This window comes from Hypomesus nipponensis, chromosome 10 (genome assembly GCF_054491055.1).
Source record: "Hypomesus nipponensis isolate SF chromosome 10, ASM5449105v1, whole genome shotgun sequence".
Lineage (NCBI taxonomy): Eukaryota > Metazoa > Chordata > Actinopteri > Osmeriformes > Osmeridae > Hypomesus > Hypomesus nipponensis.
Window position 1 is genome coordinate 4,735,253 of NC_140370.1, and position 18,990 is coordinate 4,754,242.

At 50.7% G+C, this 18,990-nt stretch overlaps 1 protein-coding gene across 4 annotated transcripts in view; it reads left to right on the forward strand.

Moving 5' to 3' along the window:
• Nucleotides 1-18,990, forward strand: part of obscnb (obscurin, cytoskeletal calmodulin and titin-interacting RhoGEF b) — a 59,739-nt gene that overhangs the window by 36,249 nt on the left and 4,500 nt on the right. For all 4 annotated transcript variants that reach the window (XM_084707437.1, XM_084707440.1, XM_084707439.1 and 1 more), the window contains 30 exons: nt 130-387; nt 611-877; nt 1,238-1,510; nt 2,673-2,939; nt 3,424-3,699; nt 3,984-4,256; nt 4,402-4,692; nt 5,507-5,776; nt 6,112-7,401; nt 8,304-8,585; nt 9,261-9,342; nt 9,458-9,579; nt 10,210-10,407; nt 10,581-10,619; nt 10,704-10,802; nt 10,932-11,150; nt 11,241-11,274; nt 11,380-11,432; nt 11,530-11,631; nt 12,507-12,563; nt 13,601-13,743; nt 13,889-14,089; nt 14,212-14,282; nt 14,604-14,774; nt 14,922-15,081; nt 15,453-15,569; nt 15,708-15,872; nt 15,970-16,128; nt 18,116-18,293; nt 18,641-18,754. In XM_084707437.1, the coding sequence (XP_084563563.1) occupies nt 130-387; nt 611-877; nt 1,238-1,510; nt 2,673-2,939; nt 3,424-3,699; nt 3,984-4,256; nt 4,402-4,692; nt 5,507-5,776; nt 6,112-7,401; nt 8,304-8,585; nt 9,261-9,342; nt 9,458-9,579; nt 10,210-10,407; nt 10,581-10,619; nt 10,704-10,802; nt 10,932-11,150; nt 11,241-11,274; nt 11,380-11,432; nt 11,530-11,631; nt 12,507-12,563; nt 13,601-13,743; nt 13,889-14,089; nt 14,212-14,282; nt 14,604-14,774; nt 14,922-15,081; nt 15,453-15,569; nt 15,708-15,872; nt 15,970-16,128; nt 18,116-18,293; nt 18,641-18,754 (6,231 nt within the window). The remainder of the gene's footprint in view (nt 1-129; nt 388-610; nt 878-1,237; nt 1,511-2,672; nt 2,940-3,423; nt 3,700-3,983; nt 4,257-4,401; nt 4,693-5,506; nt 5,777-6,111; nt 7,402-8,303; nt 8,586-9,260; nt 9,343-9,457; nt 9,580-10,209; nt 10,408-10,580; nt 10,620-10,703; nt 10,803-10,931; nt 11,151-11,240; nt 11,275-11,379; nt 11,433-11,529; nt 11,632-12,506; nt 12,564-13,600; nt 13,744-13,888; nt 14,090-14,211; nt 14,283-14,603; nt 14,775-14,921; nt 15,082-15,452; nt 15,570-15,707; nt 15,873-15,969; nt 16,129-18,115; nt 18,294-18,640; nt 18,755-18,990) is intronic.

Here is an 18,990-nt window from a genome sequence, read left to right on the forward strand (position 1 = left end):
CTTTTATCCATTTAAGCATGTTACTGTATCAAGAGTGCATAAGGCATTGTAGGTCAAGGAAACACAAGAACTAGAACCTGAGTGCGTGGAGAAGCATCACGTAAGCTACGGATTTCCCCGTATCTCCAGTTCTAATCCTAGAAAAGCCCCACAATACCACAGCCCTGGAGGGTGAGACTGTCACCCTCTCCTGCACCATCTCTGAACCTGCGGCCACCGTCACCTGGGTCAGGAACGGCGATACGGTCAAAGCGGGGCCCAAGTATGACCTGAGGAAGAACGGTCCTCTCCAGCAGCTCCGCATCCACAACCTGGAGCCTGGGGACTCCGGGACGTACTCCTGCGACACCGGAGATGCCCAGTGCTCCATCACCCTCACTGTGGAAGGTAAAGAACCACGTCAGACCCTAGAAAGAACAGTCCCTGTCCCTAAACTGAAGACTGTGGATCAAGATACCTCCCAAAATGAAAGTCCTGCCTCACTCTCTCTTGCCCTCAACCACGCACCCAGTCTCTCGTCAACACCCTGCCCGAGACACCGTCCACCCCACCAAGGCTGCTTGTCAACGGTCACTGATGCGGTCTCTCTGCTGTGTTCAACTCCCACCAGGTGCTCCGGTGTTCTTCCAGAAAGAGCTGAAGAACCAGGAGGCCATTGAGGGAGATGATATCACCCTCAGCTGCGAGATGTCCAAGCCTGGCGCTCATGTTGAGTGGAGGAAAGGAGGGGTGGTGCTCCAGGAGGGTAAGAAGTACCAGATGAAGCAGGAGGGGTGCGTTCAGGAGCTGTGCATCCGGAACGTGGAGCCCGAGGACAACGGCTACTACACTTGCGATGCAGGAGACCAGCTGACCACATGCTCAGTGGCTGTAGAAGGTATCAATTCCAGACACAAGCATCACCACTCGTATTACATAACCACCTGGTATTACACCAGGTCAAAAGATCCTTAAAATATCTGGAATCTTATTTTTTCATGTTTTACCCATACATAAGTATTTGCATTCAAAGGGAAATGGGTAATGCATTTCATATTAAAGTAAATGGCAAATTCTTTCTAAATATACCAAATTTACATTTTCAGCTGTTGTGTTATCCCGTACATCGAATGTACTTGTTGAATTTCATCAACCAAAGCGTTTTTTGAGTTCCTCAGAAGCAGTTTTGACCTTGAAACGAGTTATGAACTGCACATGAACTACGTGAGCACCTTAGTGTGTGTGTGTGTCTCTACAGCCAAAGAGGTCTTCATAGTGTGTGGTCTAAAGACCATCGACGTCTTTATGGGGGAGTGGGCCACCTTCTCCTGCCAGCTGTCTGCCAGGGCAGCCGGGGAGGTGCAGTGGTGGCTGGACGGCACCCTTCTGGAGCACAGCCCCTTCAGCGAGATAGGGCTGGCCCTGGGCCACGTCCACACCCTCACCCTAAAGACGCTGGAGCCCGACGACTCGGGCACGGTCACGTTCAAGGCTGGCAGCCTGGTATCCACCGCCAAGCTCTTAGTCAAAGGTATCAGGGAGGAGGAGAGGTGCCAAGGCCCTGAGCTCCCTCTAATCAGTATTCAGTCGGTTGAAAACCCGTGTCATGGCTGATGAATTGTGCCCCATCCTTGCATGAGCAGACATGCTGGTCATTTCACTAATGGGTGATGGTCAAATGTGTTATGGTGTAGGCTTTGAAAAGCGCAAAACATACATGTGGGTGCAGTACTGCAGGAAAGTGCCAGGAGCTTCTTTTTTTATTATTAAACCTTAATACAATGAAGTAATAGTCTATTTACAGTCACTACAGCAACTGGTATCTTTCAGACAATTCCAAACCATAGCCTAATGAGTACAGCACAGTTTTAAAAACAAATACAAATACATTTACATACATGGATTCTTCTCTCTTTAAATATACACCACACCCATTCTTAGATCATTGAGTTCACATGCAAACCTCAGCAAGATGGTAATCAGTAGTAATTCCATGGCAGTATGTGTGATGTGTGTATACCAATATGGTTGCTTATGGTTTTGTGGGCTTTTTCAGCTGTTTTTGTACTTGTAAGGCTATACAGGCTATACTTGATGTGTGGTTACACTCAAGCCCTGTGGACTCCGGCTGTACTGTAGCTCTATGCAAGCTAAGACAAGCAGTGCCTCAGACAGAATGTGGAACCAGGGAAGTGCTGCTCCACCCATCCACCTTGGCTGCCCCGTCTCCCATACCTAACCACCACTGTCACCCTCACCTCTGCCTCATCGCTGTCCCCCCAGCCACACCCCTTGCCACGCCCCCTGGCCTGCAAGCACTTAAACTGTCTAACCTTTCCTACACCTACTCTCAGTCTGGCTTCTCTCTCTGCCCCTCACCCCCTTCTGTCTCATTGGCTGTAAGCAGACATTTGTCCTGAGACAGTTGGGCTTTTCGACCAATATTTGATTAAATAGTGATGACGATTGCAGATTGGACCCCCCGTCACTTTCTAGTCTCACTGGGAACTCCAAAAACAAAGACAAAAAAACACACACTGTAATCCAAAGTGTGCTGGGGTTGACAAAGCCCAGGTGTCATTCGGCATGAGCAGTGCATGTCCTCAAAATCCCACACCCTAATACCCCCCTCCCATCCGATACGGCCCTGACCCCTGCCCCCCCCCCCCCTCCCCGCTCCCTCCCACTGTCAGACCCCACAGTAGAGGTGGTGAGCGAGATGGAGGACCTGCTAGTGCTGGAGGAGCAGCCAGCTGAGTTCATCTGCCAGTACTCACGGCCCGTCAAGGCCCAGTGGAGGAAGGATGGTCGGCCGCTGCAGCCGGACGGCCAGAGGGTGGTGGTGGAGCAGGACTGGAATGTGGCCCGCTTGTTCATTAGCCGCGTGTCGGCCGAGGACAGGGGCACCTACTCCTGTGAGGCAGAGGGGACCTGCGTGGTCGCCTCGCTGGAGGTAGAAGGTGAGCTCCTCTCCATGTGGAAAGAGCCCCTTACCGTTGAGAGAATCCCAGTCTCTCTGTGTGATACTGTTCTTGCGTGAGACTGTGCTGTGGTCACTCAACCCTTATCTTGTAATTACTCTTGTTAGACGATGTTGGATATATAAAGGGTTACATCTGGCCCTGGTCAAAGGGCAAACTTTATCCTAGCCTGACAATGTAAAGCCTAGACAGACTATGAGAAGCCCTCTTAAGACGTGCTGAAAATGTGGGTACTATATGTTTGTGAGCAGTGGCGACCAATTGTCAACAGGTTGCTGCTAGTAAAAAAAACGACCCAAAAAAACCTTCAATATCTGTAAATACTATGCAAGAGCTCATCTTGAACAGGTCACATGACCTTTAAACCATGGACTTTAAATCACCCCTCAATGGCCCCATGTTGCCCTGTCATAATGGATGTTATCCTGCCGTAAACCCCTCCTCCCGTCCCCTCTCCTCCCAGCCAAACCCATCAACATCGTGCAGGGCCTGGAGAACCTGGACACCATCGACGGGGGCGAGGCGCTCTTCGAGTGCGCCCTCTCGCGTCCCGAGACCAAAGACTGCCGTTGGCTGCTGAACGGCAAGCCAGTGAAGGAGTCCCCCAACGCGGAGATAGTGGCGTTCGAGAGCGGCCGGCGCCACCTGCTGCTGCTGAAGGAGCTGCGCGTCGGGGACAGCTGCACGGTGAGCTTCCAGGCCGGAACTGCAAGCACGTCTGCCCAGCTCTCAGTCAAAGGTGGGTTCAACATGATCGACACAGGGCCGTGCAAAAGTGGCACACGAGATCTTTGACAAGAACGTTAATTCAATGTTAATTCACGTCAATGTGTGTTTTAAAATGGCTTATTTATGACTAGAATTGTGTTTAGTCTTTTCATGACTTTCAATTGTGCCTTTTGCATAATTCTGTCCATGCCATTGGTCAGCGGTTAATTGGGAGGAGGTTGGTGGGTGATTGACATGAGTCATCACTAGTTCTTATGACGTGATGTTCACTGAGACGGGGTGTGGGCTGGTTAGGCTGGCAGCTGGACGTGGTGAAGGGTCTGGAGGACACTGTGGCGGTGGTGGGCCAGAGCGTGGAGTTCTGCTGTCAGCTGACGGAACCCGTGCCCGAGGCCGAGGTCAACTGGTACGCCAACGGCGCCGAGCTGAAGGCAGGGGACCCCTGGGCCATGCGGGCTGACGGCTGCTCCTACCACCTGGTGCTGAGACAGGCGCCAGCCTTGCCCATCCAGGAGATCACCTTCGCAGCCCGCGACGCCATCTCTATCGCCAAGCTGTCTGTCATCGGTACGTTGTTTGTGCGTTTGCGTTCTTGTCTCCCGTAAATACCCACGATATCAGCCCATACAGTCGCCTCAGTGTTGTTTGGGACTTATCAGCTACAAGTTCAAACCTGCCATCCAGTGCGTAACCCCACCGTCCTCACCACCAGCTGTGCCAGACCCTCCGGAGGACCCAGAGCTGGTCAGCAAGAGTAAACAGTCAGTGACCCTGTCCTGGTTCACCCCCCTCCATGACGGCGGTAGCCCCATCCTGGGCTACAGGGTGGAAATGAGACTGGCCGACAGCGCCCTCTGGCTGCCCTGCCACACAGAGCCTGTGTGTAACACTGAGTTTGTCGTGGACAACCTCATCCCCGGCGGTGGCTATCGGTTCCGAGTGTCGGCTATCAACAAAGCTGGAACGGGAGAGCCCGTTCAGCTACCTCTGACCGTCCAGCTTGGTGAGTGTCTGTGTTCAAATCTGTCTTTGGAACTGTTGTCCTGACATGCACACTACCTGTGTAGCATGTGTAGCCCTCCCACCATAGGCTTGTGATGTACAATACGCTCTATACAATACAATACTAAATCCAATCAATTTGGGAAAATAGTGAGGGACATTTCAATTGAATAAACATGAAAAGCATGAAAAGCTAGAGAAATACCTTGGTGTTTGTGGTGACGGAATTATGTGGTTTTACAAAGATAAACATGGAATCAATTAGTCATACCGCATGTAGTGATTATTTCAGGACAAACACAGGATCTCAGTTCGGCCATTTATTGATTAAACATAGAAATTCCAAATATTTGCTCACAGAAGACCCAATATGGGAAAATAATATAACCTGGGGTATTTAGTCTTTCATTTGAGAGTTAGTTTTTAGCAAGCTTGCTTTTAAGTTTGATGGCGTGCTTACATTGGAGCCAATGACTATAAATCATGTTTACATCAAGTTATGCATCATATCAATTTCCAAAAACCCACATATTTTGAATTAAAGAAAAATACTAAACAAGTGATTTAAATGAAATGGCTATTACAGGTGGCTAGCTCCATAGCCTAGCAATAAGTTGCAAGCAGTTGAAGGACTAGCGGGAAGCCCTAACTTGCCAAGAACACCATTTAATGAAATAATAATAGTGTTTTTGCCTCGTCTTTCGTGTGGGAAATCGGGGTTACACCTGCAAGGACCCACCACCGTCTGCCTTTCCTTACTCAGCACAGCAGTATATGCTACATTTGAGTATCCAGAGTGTCTGTGTGTTCCACAGAGGCTCCAGTGACCGTGGACAAGCCCCTGTCCACCTCCGACCTGCAGGTGGGCCAGATGGCTCGTGTGGAGTGCCAGCTCTCTGCTGAGGGGGTTTCAGTCACGTGGCTGAAAGACAGCAAGGAGCTGGAGATGGGGGCCAAGTACCAGGCCACCACTGAGGGCAGGAGCCAGGTGCTGCTCATCAAGGGCTTTGAGGCCAGCGACCAGGGGGTGTACACTTGCGTGACCCCGGGAGACGCCGAGAGCTCCATCAACCTCAACCTGAAAGGTAGATTCCAACACGAGACCCCTCATCTCTCTCCCATCTTTCGTTCCTTGCCTCATTCCTATCCCCATTCCCGGCACAAAAGCGCTACTGTGCGCTATTTCCCCCCCAAAACAAGGCATGTAACAGTGGAGGTAGATCCGACACTCAAATCAAGACTTAGAACACCTCTCCTGTACCAAACCCTAAGTAGACGTGGAGCCACAACAGTGGCATCAGGGAGAGATCTATAGCTTCACGTTACGGCTGCAGCATCAAGTTCACCCGTCCTACTCACTGATATATTAGCATGTGCCCCCCCCCCGCCACCCACCCCTGGTCTTATTTGTGTTTCTTAGAGTCTGATAAGGCAGAGCTTGAGGAGGGCCTCCAGCCTAGCTTGCCCCCTGAGGCCGCCTCCGAGGGGGACGTCCATGCCCTGTGGGAGGCCTTGGCCAAGAAACGGCGCATGAGCCGCGAGCCCACCCTGGACTCCATCTCAGAGCTACCAGAGGAGGACAAGGAGCCCAAGGAGCCAGCCAAGGAGGAGACAGCAGGTGAGCATCAAGAGGCGAAGGCCCTAGAGAACGCGGAGAGTAAAGTTCCCGAGGGAGAGCGGGCCGCGGAGCCCAGCCTGTACATGAGCTCTGAAGACGAGGCCATACCGGGAGACCCGACGCTGGTCTCCTACCTCAAGAAGAGCTGCAAGGCTACTCTCTCCTCAGGTCAGTCCATCGCCACCGACAGGTTCTGCGCCCAGATGTTCCAGGTGTCGGAGCAGACCACCACAGTGGTCCAGAAGACTTCCTCACAGGCGGCCGAGGTCTCGGACCTCACCGGGAAGGACGAGCCAGATCTTCTAGATGCCGCTGTCAAGATCCAGGCAGCCTTCAAGGGCTACAAAGCCCGTAAGGACATGCGTCCCGTCTTCAAGGACGTCTTCAAGGACCAGACCAAGGAGCCCAATGGGACCATCCACCTGGAGTGTGTTGCGGAGGGAAAGCCCGATAAGGTGCGCTGGCTGAAGGACGGAGAGGCACTGGCCGACGGCAAACACCACCACATCGACATCTACAACGACGGCACCGCCTCCCTGGTCATCACCGCCGTCACCACCAAGGACACCGGGGTGTACACGTGCGAGGTCACCAACAAGTTCGGCGTGACGAGCCACAGCGCCAAGGTGACGGTGGGCTCGGCGAGGGAGTCGTCCGGCCGCCGCCCGCTGACGGTGGGCTACAGCGCCGACAGCGAGCCCGAGAGCTCCTCGGGCAGCGAGATGGACGAGTCCTTGAGGCAGGCGGGCAAACGCCTCCGCCGCCTCCTGCGCACGCGCCTCCCACCCAACGTGGAGGAGGAGTCCTTCGTCAGCGCCGACGAGGGAGACCTGTCCGCTCCGGACCCTCAGTCGTACCGCGAGGACGAGCGCTACATCTACATCCGCTTTGAGGCGCGGGCTGAGGCCGAGGTGGCCTCCCAGCGGTTCCAGGAGATGTTCACCGCCCAGGGCGTCCCCGTGGAGACCACCATCCTGGAGGGGCAGGGGCTGAAGGTGGAGCTCCGCATCATGAAGATGGGGTACACGCAGGACGGCTCCCAGACCCCCACACAGGAGAAACCGATGCCCTCTTTCATGACGGGAGCCCCTGGTAGGAAACGCATCGCTTAGTATTCTGTATAAGCTACTGTGAAGAGTCAACGTACTGGGCTTAATATTGAATTGCCACTTTGTTTTTGAGTCTCCCATTAGTGAGTAAAAAACCTAAATAGCCCAATGCCACAGCAAGGCTGGTGTGGTGGTGATTTAATGTCAGTGTGATTTGATTTGGATTTGCTACTTTTTCAAACATGAATGGGAGTCTTTGCTTTAACTACTGTTAACCCTAAGCAGGTCTGTAGCCGACTTGCTGAATAAATGTGTGATGCCCATTGTGTCATCCATCCTTTCATCCCATGTTCCATGGCGCGATGTCTGTCCAGTGTGTGGGTGTGTGTGTGTGTGTGTGTGTGTGTGTGTTAGCAGTTACAATAGGTTGTCGATATTGGTCAGTGGTTTGATGTGACTTTTTTTGTCTGGTTGTTGACTTTACTCACCTTTTGTTCTGTACTGAAGTGTTTTTGGAGTGTTGCGTTTTGTCTAAACCTTGGTTTATGTGTACAACGTGATAATCTCTCAGTGGACGTGTGGCGTTCAAACATTTCTTTCAACAATTTCCATGCATCCACTTCCATGCATCTACTGCCCATGTTACATTGCATGCTCTCATAATCTGTCATTCTCATTCTGTGTGCTTTCACAGCAAATTTCAAACACCAGCGCTGCTCATTATCCTCACTGTTTATGAAGGTCCACTCTCATGGACCTATATAAACCATCCAGGGATCCAATTAACTCTAATACTGTTTAAGAAATAAGTTCCAGATTCCCCCCAAAAATACTTTTCACCAGACCAGAGCCATACCTCATGGGTTCACCAATCACTGTTTACCAACCACTGTTGTCCCCAGTTTCCTGCCACGTCTTAACAGAAGTGCCCCCCTTGTCCCCCAGCCGCCCCTGTCTTCCTGACGGAGCTACACAGCCAGGACGTGCCTGACGGCTACCCGGTCAGCTTCGACTGCGTGGTGATCGGCAAGCCGCCGCCCAGCGTGCGCTGGTACAAGGACGGCAAGCTGCTGGAGGAGAACGACCACTACATGATCAACGAGGACCAGGAGGGCTGCCACCAGCTCATCATCACCACGGCGCTGCCCTCCGACATGGGCGCATACCGCTGCACGGCCGAGAACAGCAGCGGCGTCGCCGCCACCAAGGCGGAGCTCAGGGTCGACGGTGAGGCGCCTCCGAACACGCGTGTGCACAAACACAGCCACACACTGATACAGTACCGTGCAAAGGTCTTAGGCACAAATATGATATTTGAAAGAGTAAAACAAAAATGCGATCAAAATATATCCAAATTATCATATATATCAAAATTATGAGACTAAAATGTTTGATGAACATTGCACTCTCATACTGCCGCACAAATACAGCAGTCCAAAAAAATATTATATATATACACACACATACTTGATATTCATGACAACGTTCATGGAAAAAATGGTGTGTCGTAAGACTTTTGCAGAGTACTGTAAATCTGTCTCGTCCACAGTGTTGTGCGAGGTAACACTCTCTCTCTCTCTCTCTCTCTCTCTCTCTCTCTCTCTCTCTCTCTCTCTCTCTCTCACATACATACATACATACATATATACATACACACATACAGAGTGCAAATTATACAATGGCAATCGGGGGGGTCAACTTCTTCTCCAGGGCGTAAAGTAATATTTACGATTACAGGTAAGAACAATATATAAATGTATCGACCCCCCCCGACCTGTTGTTTTTACCTCTTTTGGCCGAGTCCAAGTCTTAATTAGGGGGGTCAAACCCCCTCGTAATTTGCACAACGCACACACACACACACACACTCCACACACTTATACATCTGTTTCTCTCCCACAGTCTCCTGCAGCTCAGATTATGACACTGCCGCCGATGCCACGGAGACCTCCTCCTACATCAGTGCCAAAGGTTACCAGTCGAGGTGAGAGACACTCAGCCCTGCCCAAACACTGCTGACACACACCGGGAGGAGCGCCATAGATGTTTCCTAGTTATCAGCTGATCACTTGCAACGATCTGACTTCCTCTCCTCCTAGGGAAACGGAGGCCTTCGAGTCTGTGTCTGAGGATGACCAGCTCCCCCAAGTGGTGGACGAGCTTCACGACGTCCACGTCAGTCCAGGCTCACCCGTCGCTAAGATGCAGCTCAGAGTCAAAGGTGAACTGAACTCCCATCTCTGTGTACCTCCACCCCACAGAGGAGGTCTATCCGTTGACAGAGCTATGTCGATCATTTATCACAGGCATTATGGACAGCATAGTGGTGGAGCATTTGAGGACTGACCAAGAGAAAAAACGAATCCTCTCACAAATGTCACTGTGGATGAGAGCGTCTGCTAACTATAATATATAGGACGGTACATATACTATATGAAAATATACAAATAAATACGTATTTGTTCGATTAAACGCCGCAGCGTTTATTCCACAATGTCCATTTTTGGTGCAGCGTTTATTCGAGGGCGGCGTTTGATTTGAGGGTGGCGTTTAATTACAGAAATACGGTACACACTACATTTGGCACAAATAAAACATTTTTAAAAGCTCAGCGTAAATGAAATGAAAGATGAGAATGATAAAAAAGGAAAAGACTAAAGAAATATTTGAGCGCCATTGACCTTTTATACAGCCGCACAAATACAGAAGACCAAAATAATATTGAAGACATTATTCATGTCGAAAACCCTGTGTGTCTAAGACTTTTGTACGGCACTGTACGCATATTATACACGTTTGTGAGGGGATATAAGAAAAACGTCAGGGTTAACCCCTTGATTTGTCCCCCCAGGCTTCCCTGGTCCCAGGCTGTACTGGTTCAAGGACAGCTGCCCGCTGAGGCCCTCTGAGCGGCTGCTGCTGAAGACCAAGGGGGACATCCACAGCCTGGAGGTCCTGAAGGTGAACAGGGAGGACACCGGGGAGTACTCCGTCTACATCACCAACGCTGCCGGCTCCGCCTACTCCTCGGCCAGGCTGCTGGTCCTAGGTGGGTCCACTCAAAGGGAGGTGGACATGCTAGGGATGTGAATGTGGGTTCCGGTCAGGTCAGGGTATCCGTTGTAGTTTGGGGGCCACAATTGAGGGGTTTTCTCGACATCGTATTGTAAACAAGTCAAAACATTCAGGAAGCAGAAAGTAACTGTCTCTCTCTCTCAATAGGCCCAGGAGAGACTGTGCCAGAAGATCCTAAGATTAAAGGTATGGTTGATATTGTTTAGGAGGGTGTGTAGCAGGTTAGAGATGGGCGGCGTGTTGTCATGTTGTCATTGTTTTGGTGTGCAGACTCCAAAGAGCCTCTGGTGCCTCCCCGCTTCCTGGAGAGGTTCAGCAACAGGAAGGTGAAGCAGGGAGCGAGCATCACCTTGTCTGTCAGAGTGGAAGGTACTCCTCGCCCGTCACCCCTGCTCTGCTGCTGATGACTCAAACCACCATCGTTCGGAAGTTCGGTAATTCTCTGTCTCCATCACCGATCTGTATCTCCTCTCCTCTATCCTCCTCCCCCCCCCCCAGGTTCCCCTGCTCCCCTGGTGAGCTGGTTGAAGGAGGAGTCGGTCGAGGACGTGCTGTGGATCAAGCCTGACACCAAGGGCTTCAAGGTGGCCAGCTCCGGGCGCCAGCACAGCCTCATCCTCATGGATGTGGGCCCAGAGTACAGCGGCGCCTACACCTGCATCGCCACCAACAGGGCCGGCCAGTCCATCTCCACCGCTCATCTGGAGGTGGAGGAAGGTGAGTGACTGGGACACGCTTAACCAATCAGTACTGAACGGCGTCCGTGTGATTGGACAGTGTTTTTGACGGTGGTGTTTTTGGACACAGGGCCGCGACCAAAGGAAGAGACCAAAGTTCCAGAGTAAGTTTTGGGACTCACTGTGCACGTGGAACGATGTCCTACTCCTGAAGCATGTTTCACCTGTGAGAAGGAGGCTTTGACTGGATGGTATGTTCTCTTCCTCAGAGTTTTGGGCATCACCATCACTCCTCCAGAGGAGGAAGCAGCCAGGGGGAAAGGTAAGAGGAGCTCATAACACTGCCGTGTTTCAGCTGGACCCAGCGAGGAGGGAGAGGGTGTGAGTAGGCCTTGAGTGTCCCCTGTGCCTCTTGTCAGCAGAGAATAAGATCCCCTTCCTGGGTGACGTGGGGACCGAGGAGTTCCTGATGAAGCTCACCTCTCAGATCACGGAGATGGTGTCCGCCAAGATCAGTCTAGGTGAGGGGGAGCGTGTCACTGACTGTTCCATCAGTCCTACCGACATTTGTTCATATCCCGTCGATAGTAATGTTGCGCATACTGCAAGGCAAGTATGTCAATTCACCAAGAAATATCCCATGTTTGTTTTTGAGGGCGGAGATGATGGAATGAATCCAGATAGTTTGGCAGTGATTTAAAGTGTGACTTAGGCTAGCCATTTTCATCTATCTATCAAAATGAAATTGTAGTGTTTTTAATGGCAAGTCATCTATCATTACCAGTGATAAATTATGTTATTGGAGATATCAAATTCAAATTGTATTCCTACATGAAATTGTAATGCTATCACAAACACTATAAACTAACGGTTCATCACAGTCCATGTCATGCTATGACCCAAGAGCCACCTCAGTCATTACAAATACAGTAAGCTAATGACCTAGCTAACAAGAGCTCTATAATTTGAAGCTTCTCTACTGCTGCAGCCTAAACTCATAAAGGCTTAAGAAACTGCTCAAAGAAAATGCCTTGTGGTTTTCCTCTGGTTGCTCAAGTGTGTGACAATCATAGATCAGGGTTGAAGTAATTTCTGCAAGTGAACTGAAATGTCCAATTCAAGAATTTAGATGATCGTTCTTGCCCTGTAGGATTCTTCAGCTGGACTTTCAGTTTACTTGAAATGTAATTGCTGAAATTACTGAAATGTAATTGATTCCAACCATAAAAAAAGATTTGGCATTGTCACTAATGCTTGTTTTCAAGCTTGTGTGTGTTTTGACCCATGTGTGGATTTTCTACAACGTCTCCATTCAGTGGACAGATGATCCAATCCTTCATTTCATCCTTCACCCATCCATCCATCCATCCATCCATATCAATAATTTGTTATTCAGACAGCTTACAGAACCATCAAGTGCTCCAGTGGATGAAATCATGGCCCAAACCACCCAGTATGTATCCTAAGTACATCAGCCAACCTCAATAGCCTCACCAAAAGCCAAAACATTCTTTCCACAAGGAGCCAGTTTTGATTTGCTGCCGGTTTCTAAGCTTTGGTTACCTGCAAAGTGCTTGTACTCCTCTGCATCCTTCCCCGTCTCTCTTGGTTGGATTGACGTTTAGACAGAGGAGTTTGTTAGCTTGGAAGACAGAGCGTAGATGACCACAATCATCTGTACGTGTTGCACGAAAAAGCCTGAGGTTTTCACTTGTGGAAATAATGTAGGCCTGATGGTATTCTCATTCTCTGCCACAGACAGCTGTTATTTATACTATGTCACATTATGAATACATTCACCTTAGCTTGAAACTAGTCAGAATTCCTTTAAAGGGTGGTGGACCAAACTTCCAGACCGCTCTGTCATTGTACCATATCAGTATATACGACAATGACCTGTATATACTATGAGGTCACACATTTCTTTCTTACCATTCATATTTAGTTATGTTGTCTTATACTTGTGTGAACAAGCAGTACAAATGCATTTAGTGGCTTTGAATTTCAACTCAGCAGCCTGCAGCTGGAATACATGCGTCTGCACAGACATGTATAAGTAAAAAGAAGAGCACACACATGTACTTACTGAATATGAACCGTGTTCCCACTGCATGCCTCTAGAGTACTAACTAGACCACAGTTGTTGAAAACCCTCTTAATCGTGACTTGTGCAAAGACGATACCATTGGTTGTACTAATGTTGAGTTCTCCGTTATCTAACCCTTTGAGTAAACCCGATCAATCAGTGACTTAATTCAACACAGGTAAAGAGGTAGATGGTCAACGTAAAACAAAAAAATATGTATTGGGTGGAGTACATGACTCTGTATGAGGGTCTGAGAAGCCAGAGCTACCCACGTTGACGTGGGATTAGGTTTAATCCAGCGATCTGTTACCCCCTTTTGGATGTCAGTGGAGGTCATGTGTATTTACGTGTTGTCAGATCCGGTTCTGATCCCCCCTGACACCCCCCCCCCGCCCTCCCCCCAGGTGCATCCCTCCGAGTCCCAGGGGCCGACAGCGACGACGAGACCAAGACCCCTTCGGCCATGTCCCACCATGGCCGCTCGCGCCCCGCCTCCCTCATAGTGGACTCCTCCTCCGAGTCAGACGAAGGAGATGCGAGGGGAGAGGTGAGGCCAGGGGGTGATGGAGCAACTTGACTGTTCCCCCACAGCGTTCTCACCGCTGGCCGAGAAGGCAGACACTTTGTCGAGAGTCACACACAGGTCTTCACCCATGTCACTGATCGTGTTTGTGGTCCGACCGTGTCTGCAGATGTTTGACATTTACGTCGCCACGGCCGACTACAACCCCACCATCGCCAACAAAGAGACCATCGCTCTGAAGGAAGGCCAATACGTCGAGGTTCTGGACTTGGCGCACCCACTCAAATGGCTGGTCCGGACCAAACCCACCAAAACCACCCCGTCGCGACAGGGATGGGTGTCTCCTGCCTACCTGGATAAGAAACTGAAGGTAGCGCGTCCTTCAACACTGAGCTGCATGGAAAACACCTCACGAGCGCACGTTCAAGCCCATGGCTCCTCACTGTGACGTGGTTTCTGTTGACCGTTGTGCTTGTGACCTTTGCGGGGCAGCCGTCTGCTGAGGCTGGTGACCTGCCGGAGACGGAGGAGGTGTCTGAGGGCGAGTACAGGAAAAGACTAAGGTACGGCCCCAAGCCAGGAAATATGACACTGAAACCTTCTCAAAATGTATTCAATGAGAGATTAACACATTTTCATAATATTGATTTTACCACACAATTGTAAGTGTACTTAAAATTAAGTGTACTTAACATGGACCGATTTTGGATATTCACATACACCTTTAATATATCAAAGTATTTTAGTAGTTAAACTTAGTAAGTATACATTAAGAATACCTTTTTGGATTAGGGTCTAAATCTTTTGACAAGCCAGAAACCAAACAAATAGAGCCAATCACACAGCAGTGACAGCAAGCATAACATGTCCTTATCTGTGCTCAGCCAACTGATACAGGAGCTAATCAGCAGTGAGGGAGAGTTCATCAAGGAGATGGACTTCTTCACCTCCCACCACCTGAAGCAGGCGGACAGTCCTGATGCCCCCTCAGACATCGCCAGCCAGAAGGAGGCCATATTCAGGAACGTGGAGGAGATCAAGGCTTTCCATAGCGGGTGAGCACAGTCATTTATCACCCTGTTCCATGACTTCATAGTGGGCCTACCAGGCGGGGAATTTCAACAGCACTGCCCTGACCCTGACCCTGACCCTGACCCTGACCCTGACCCTGACCCTGACCCCTGTCTGTGTGTGCCCTGTAGGTCCATGCTTCCCAAGCTGAACGAGTGTGACACAGATGATGACGTTGCCATGCGCTTCCTGAGAAACACTGAGGGCTTTGAGAAGTACCTCCAGTACCTGGTGGGCCAGACCCAGGCTGAGTCTGCCATCAGCGACAAGGCGGTCCACCGCTTCTTCAAGGTGAACCTTTGAAACGTTCCTGACGTATCAGGGTTGAGCATTCAGATGACACTACTGGTGTGGTATTGTTCTGTGACTCATGAAGGCAGGTGTCATTCTTATTCAGGCTCGATGCTTGGTTTGGAATGTTTATTCTCAGTCTCTCTCTCTCTCTCACTCTCTCACTCTCGCACTAATTCTCTCTTTATGGAGAGATGGACTGTCTGTCTCTCTCTTACACTTTCTTTCTCGCCCTCTCTCTCCCTCTGTCGTTTTGTCTTTCTCACTCTTTCTCCCCTGCTCTCTCTTCCTCTCTCCATGTCCTTCTCTCTGTGTCTCTCTCTCTGTGTCTCTCTCTCTGTGTCTCTCTCTCTGTGTCTCTCTCTCTGTAGGAGTACACAGAGACAGTGCAGGCTGAGGCCGATCCTGAAGGAGCTCCAGTCCTGAGCATCAACTCCTACCTGCAGAGACCCTTAGAGAGGATCCAGCAGTACAAGGCCCTGCTCAAGGTTGGCCTTTACAACACCCACACTGGAGGTCTCGTTCAAAACACGAACAAATTCCTCCTGTAACCAGCACGCGAGAACACTAAGCCCCGGTGAGCACATGTGGGGAGACTAAAATGGCTTCCGTTGTGTCGTCGTCAGGAGCTCATCCGGAACAAAGCCAGGAACGGCCAGAACTGCTGCCTGTTGGAAGAGGCCTACGCCATGGTGTCATCCCTGCCCCAGCGCTCTGAGAACACCCACCACGTCTCCCTGATCGAGAACTACCCAGCCACCTTGGATGTCCTGGGAGAGCCCATCAGACAGGTACTCTTCGTCCTCCTCCTCCTCCCAGATCCGGTGCTGTTCTGCTGTTCCATACCAGCGGTCCGTCCTTGATTGTGTGTGCTGTGTGTTGACCCAGGGGCCGTTCACGGTGTGGGAAGGGGCCCCTGGGGTCAGGAGCTCATCCAGGGGCCACCACCGCCACGTGTTCCTCTTCAAGAATTACGTCCTCATCTGCAAGCCCAAGAGAGACACCAACACGGACACTCAGACTTATGTTTTCAAGAACATGATGAAGGTACGCTTATTTGGCAGCCGTTACTTTCAAGGTGTAGGAGTCTTCATATTGCCTAGCATATGAGAGGTGGGTACAGCCTACAATCAGAATCAAAATCAGAATAGTTTTTTATTGCCATGTAATTAAAAAAGAATTTACTTTGGCAGGAAAGTGCATACAATGAACGTGTACGGATCTTAATTTTTTTAAAGTAGAAAAAGCAGAATGTATAAAAGTAGAAGTGCACCATCATTGTGTTTGGCAGGTTGAATTTCTTCAGCTGCCGTAGGAAGTACATCCTCTGTTGTGCTTTCTTTGTGAGGGAGCTGATGTTCAGCTCCCACCTGGGAGAGGATAGTGCCCAGGAAGCGGAGTTTGTTTCCTGAAAACTTGAGGAGTTTGACGGACAGGTGACTGGAGGGGCAGCTGTTGGTGTACAGGGAGAAGAGCAGAGGGGAAAGGACGCAGTACTGAGGGGATCCAGTGCTGATGGACCGGGATTTAGAGACGTGTGCTCCGAGCGTAACGCACTGCTTCCTGTCAGACAGGAAGTCTGTGATCCACCTGCAGGTGGAGTCAGGCACATTCAGCTGGGAGAGCTTGTCCTGAAGCAGGGCTGGGATGATGGTGTTGAAGGCAGAGCTGAAGTCCACAACCAGGATCCTGGCGTAGGATGCCGGTGTCCAGACCTGTTGGCTCTGTAGGCAAACTGCAGTGAGTCTAGGAGAGGGTCCGTGATGGCTTTGAGGTGTGCCAGTACCAGGCACTCAAAAGACTTCATTACCACAGAGGTCAGGGAGACGGGTCTGTTGTCCTGTTGGCCTTGACTTTTTGGCCACAGAGATGATAGTGGAGGACTTGAGACAGGCTGGCACATGGCATGTCTCGAGGGAGGTGTTGAACATGTTGGTGAACACCGGAGGCAGCTGGTCAGCACAGTGCTTGAGGGTGGCAGGAGAGTCCGGCCCAGCTGCTTTGCATGGGTTCTGCCTCTTGAACGGTCTGTTGACTTCTCTTTCCTGAATGGAGAGAGTCGTCACTGTGGTGATGGGGGGAGGCCTCTTGGGTGGGAAGGTAGAACTATAGTAGAACTTGTTCGGGTCGTTGGCCAGGCAAGAGTCGTTAATGGTGTGGAGGGGTCTCTGGGCTGATCTGCCTGAGCCCTCTCCAGACAGAAGCAGAGTCGTTAATGGTGTGGAGGGGTCTCTGGGCTGATCTGCCTGAGCCCTCTCCAGACAGAAGCAGAGTCGTTAATGGTGTGGAGGGGTCTCTGGGCTGATCTGCCTGAGCCCTCTCCAGACAGAAGCAGAGTCGTTAATGGTGTGGAGGGGTCTCTGGGCTGATCTGCCTGAGCCCTCTCCAGACAGAAGCAGAGTCGTTAATGGTGTGGAGGGGTCTCTGGGCTGATCTGCCTGAGCCCTCTCCAGACAGAAGCAGAGTCGTTAGCAGAGAACTGGTGTTTGAGTCTCTCTGAGTACAGTTGTTTAGTCTCTCTCACCGCCTTGCTAAACCTGTTCATCGACTCCTTGAATCTGCGTCTATCCCCAAACGCTTCCTCCTCCAACCTCAACCTTCTGAGTTTCACTGTGAGCCAGGGTTTGTCGTTGTTGTAGCTCACCCTGGTGCGTGTTGGTATACAGCAGTCCTCACAGAAGCTGATGTATGACGTCACAGCCTCCGTGAGCTCATCCAGACTATTGGTAGCAGTCGTGAACATATCCCAGTCAGTAGAGTCCAAGCACGCCCGCAGATCCTCCATAGCCTCACTGGTCCACTGTTTTGATGTCCTCACAGCAGATTTACAGAGCTTTAGTTTCTGCAGGAATCAGGTGGACCATGGCGTGGTCAGTGTCCCAGTGCTGCTCGAGGGACCGCATGGTTGGCTTTACAGACCGTAGCGTAGCGGTGGTCCAAAGGCATCGAACAGCCGTTGGAACACGACCTGACGAACCATGGTTCCTCTATGTGGATCCTTGAACTTGGCCTGACTTCACGTCCTGACCCTCAGCTGAACAACATTGACGTGAACGAGACCGTGGAGGGGGACGACCGGGCCTTTGAGATCTGGCACGAGCGCGAGGACTCTGTGAGGAAGTACACCCTGCAGGCACGCACCGTGGTCATCAAGAACTCCTGGCTCCGAGAGTTCAGAGACCTGCAGCAGCGCTACAGCATGCCCGCCTGGAGTGAGCCCCACACCACACACACACACACACACTCTGATATGCACACTGTAGCCCTGCCACCACACATACACACACAAACCTACACATAGAAATACACCCCTTACCCCAACACACACACACACTCTTTTGTACTTGACCATGCACACAAACAACACACACACACACACTGTCATATATTGTAACCACACACACAGACACACATTGTTATATATTTGACCACACACAGACATAACCCCACTCCCCCCCCCACACACACTCTTATAGATTTGCCTACAGATAGACACCCCCAATCTCCAACACACACACACACTTGATCTCACACCTACACCGTTCCTGTGAATCCCCAGGTCCCCCTGACTTTGACGAGGTCCTGGCTGACTGCACCGCTGAGCTGGGCCAGACCATCAAGCTAGCCTGCAGAGCCATTGGAACCCCCAAGCCTGTAGTCACCTGGTACAAGGGTGAGACAGACCCCTGCTGAGTCCAGCAAGTGTTCATTTACCACCCGGAGGGTTTACAAAGTCCCATCTCACTGGAGTATACCTTTATAATAAGGATTAGAGCATCTGCGAAAAATGACTAAATGTACAGAAGCTTGACTCGTCCAAATAAACACTCCTGGCGTTCTACGTTGGCCCCCACATGTTTCTGAAGCACGGTGTAACATCCGTACGGGAGTCTCATGATGTTGTCTGTG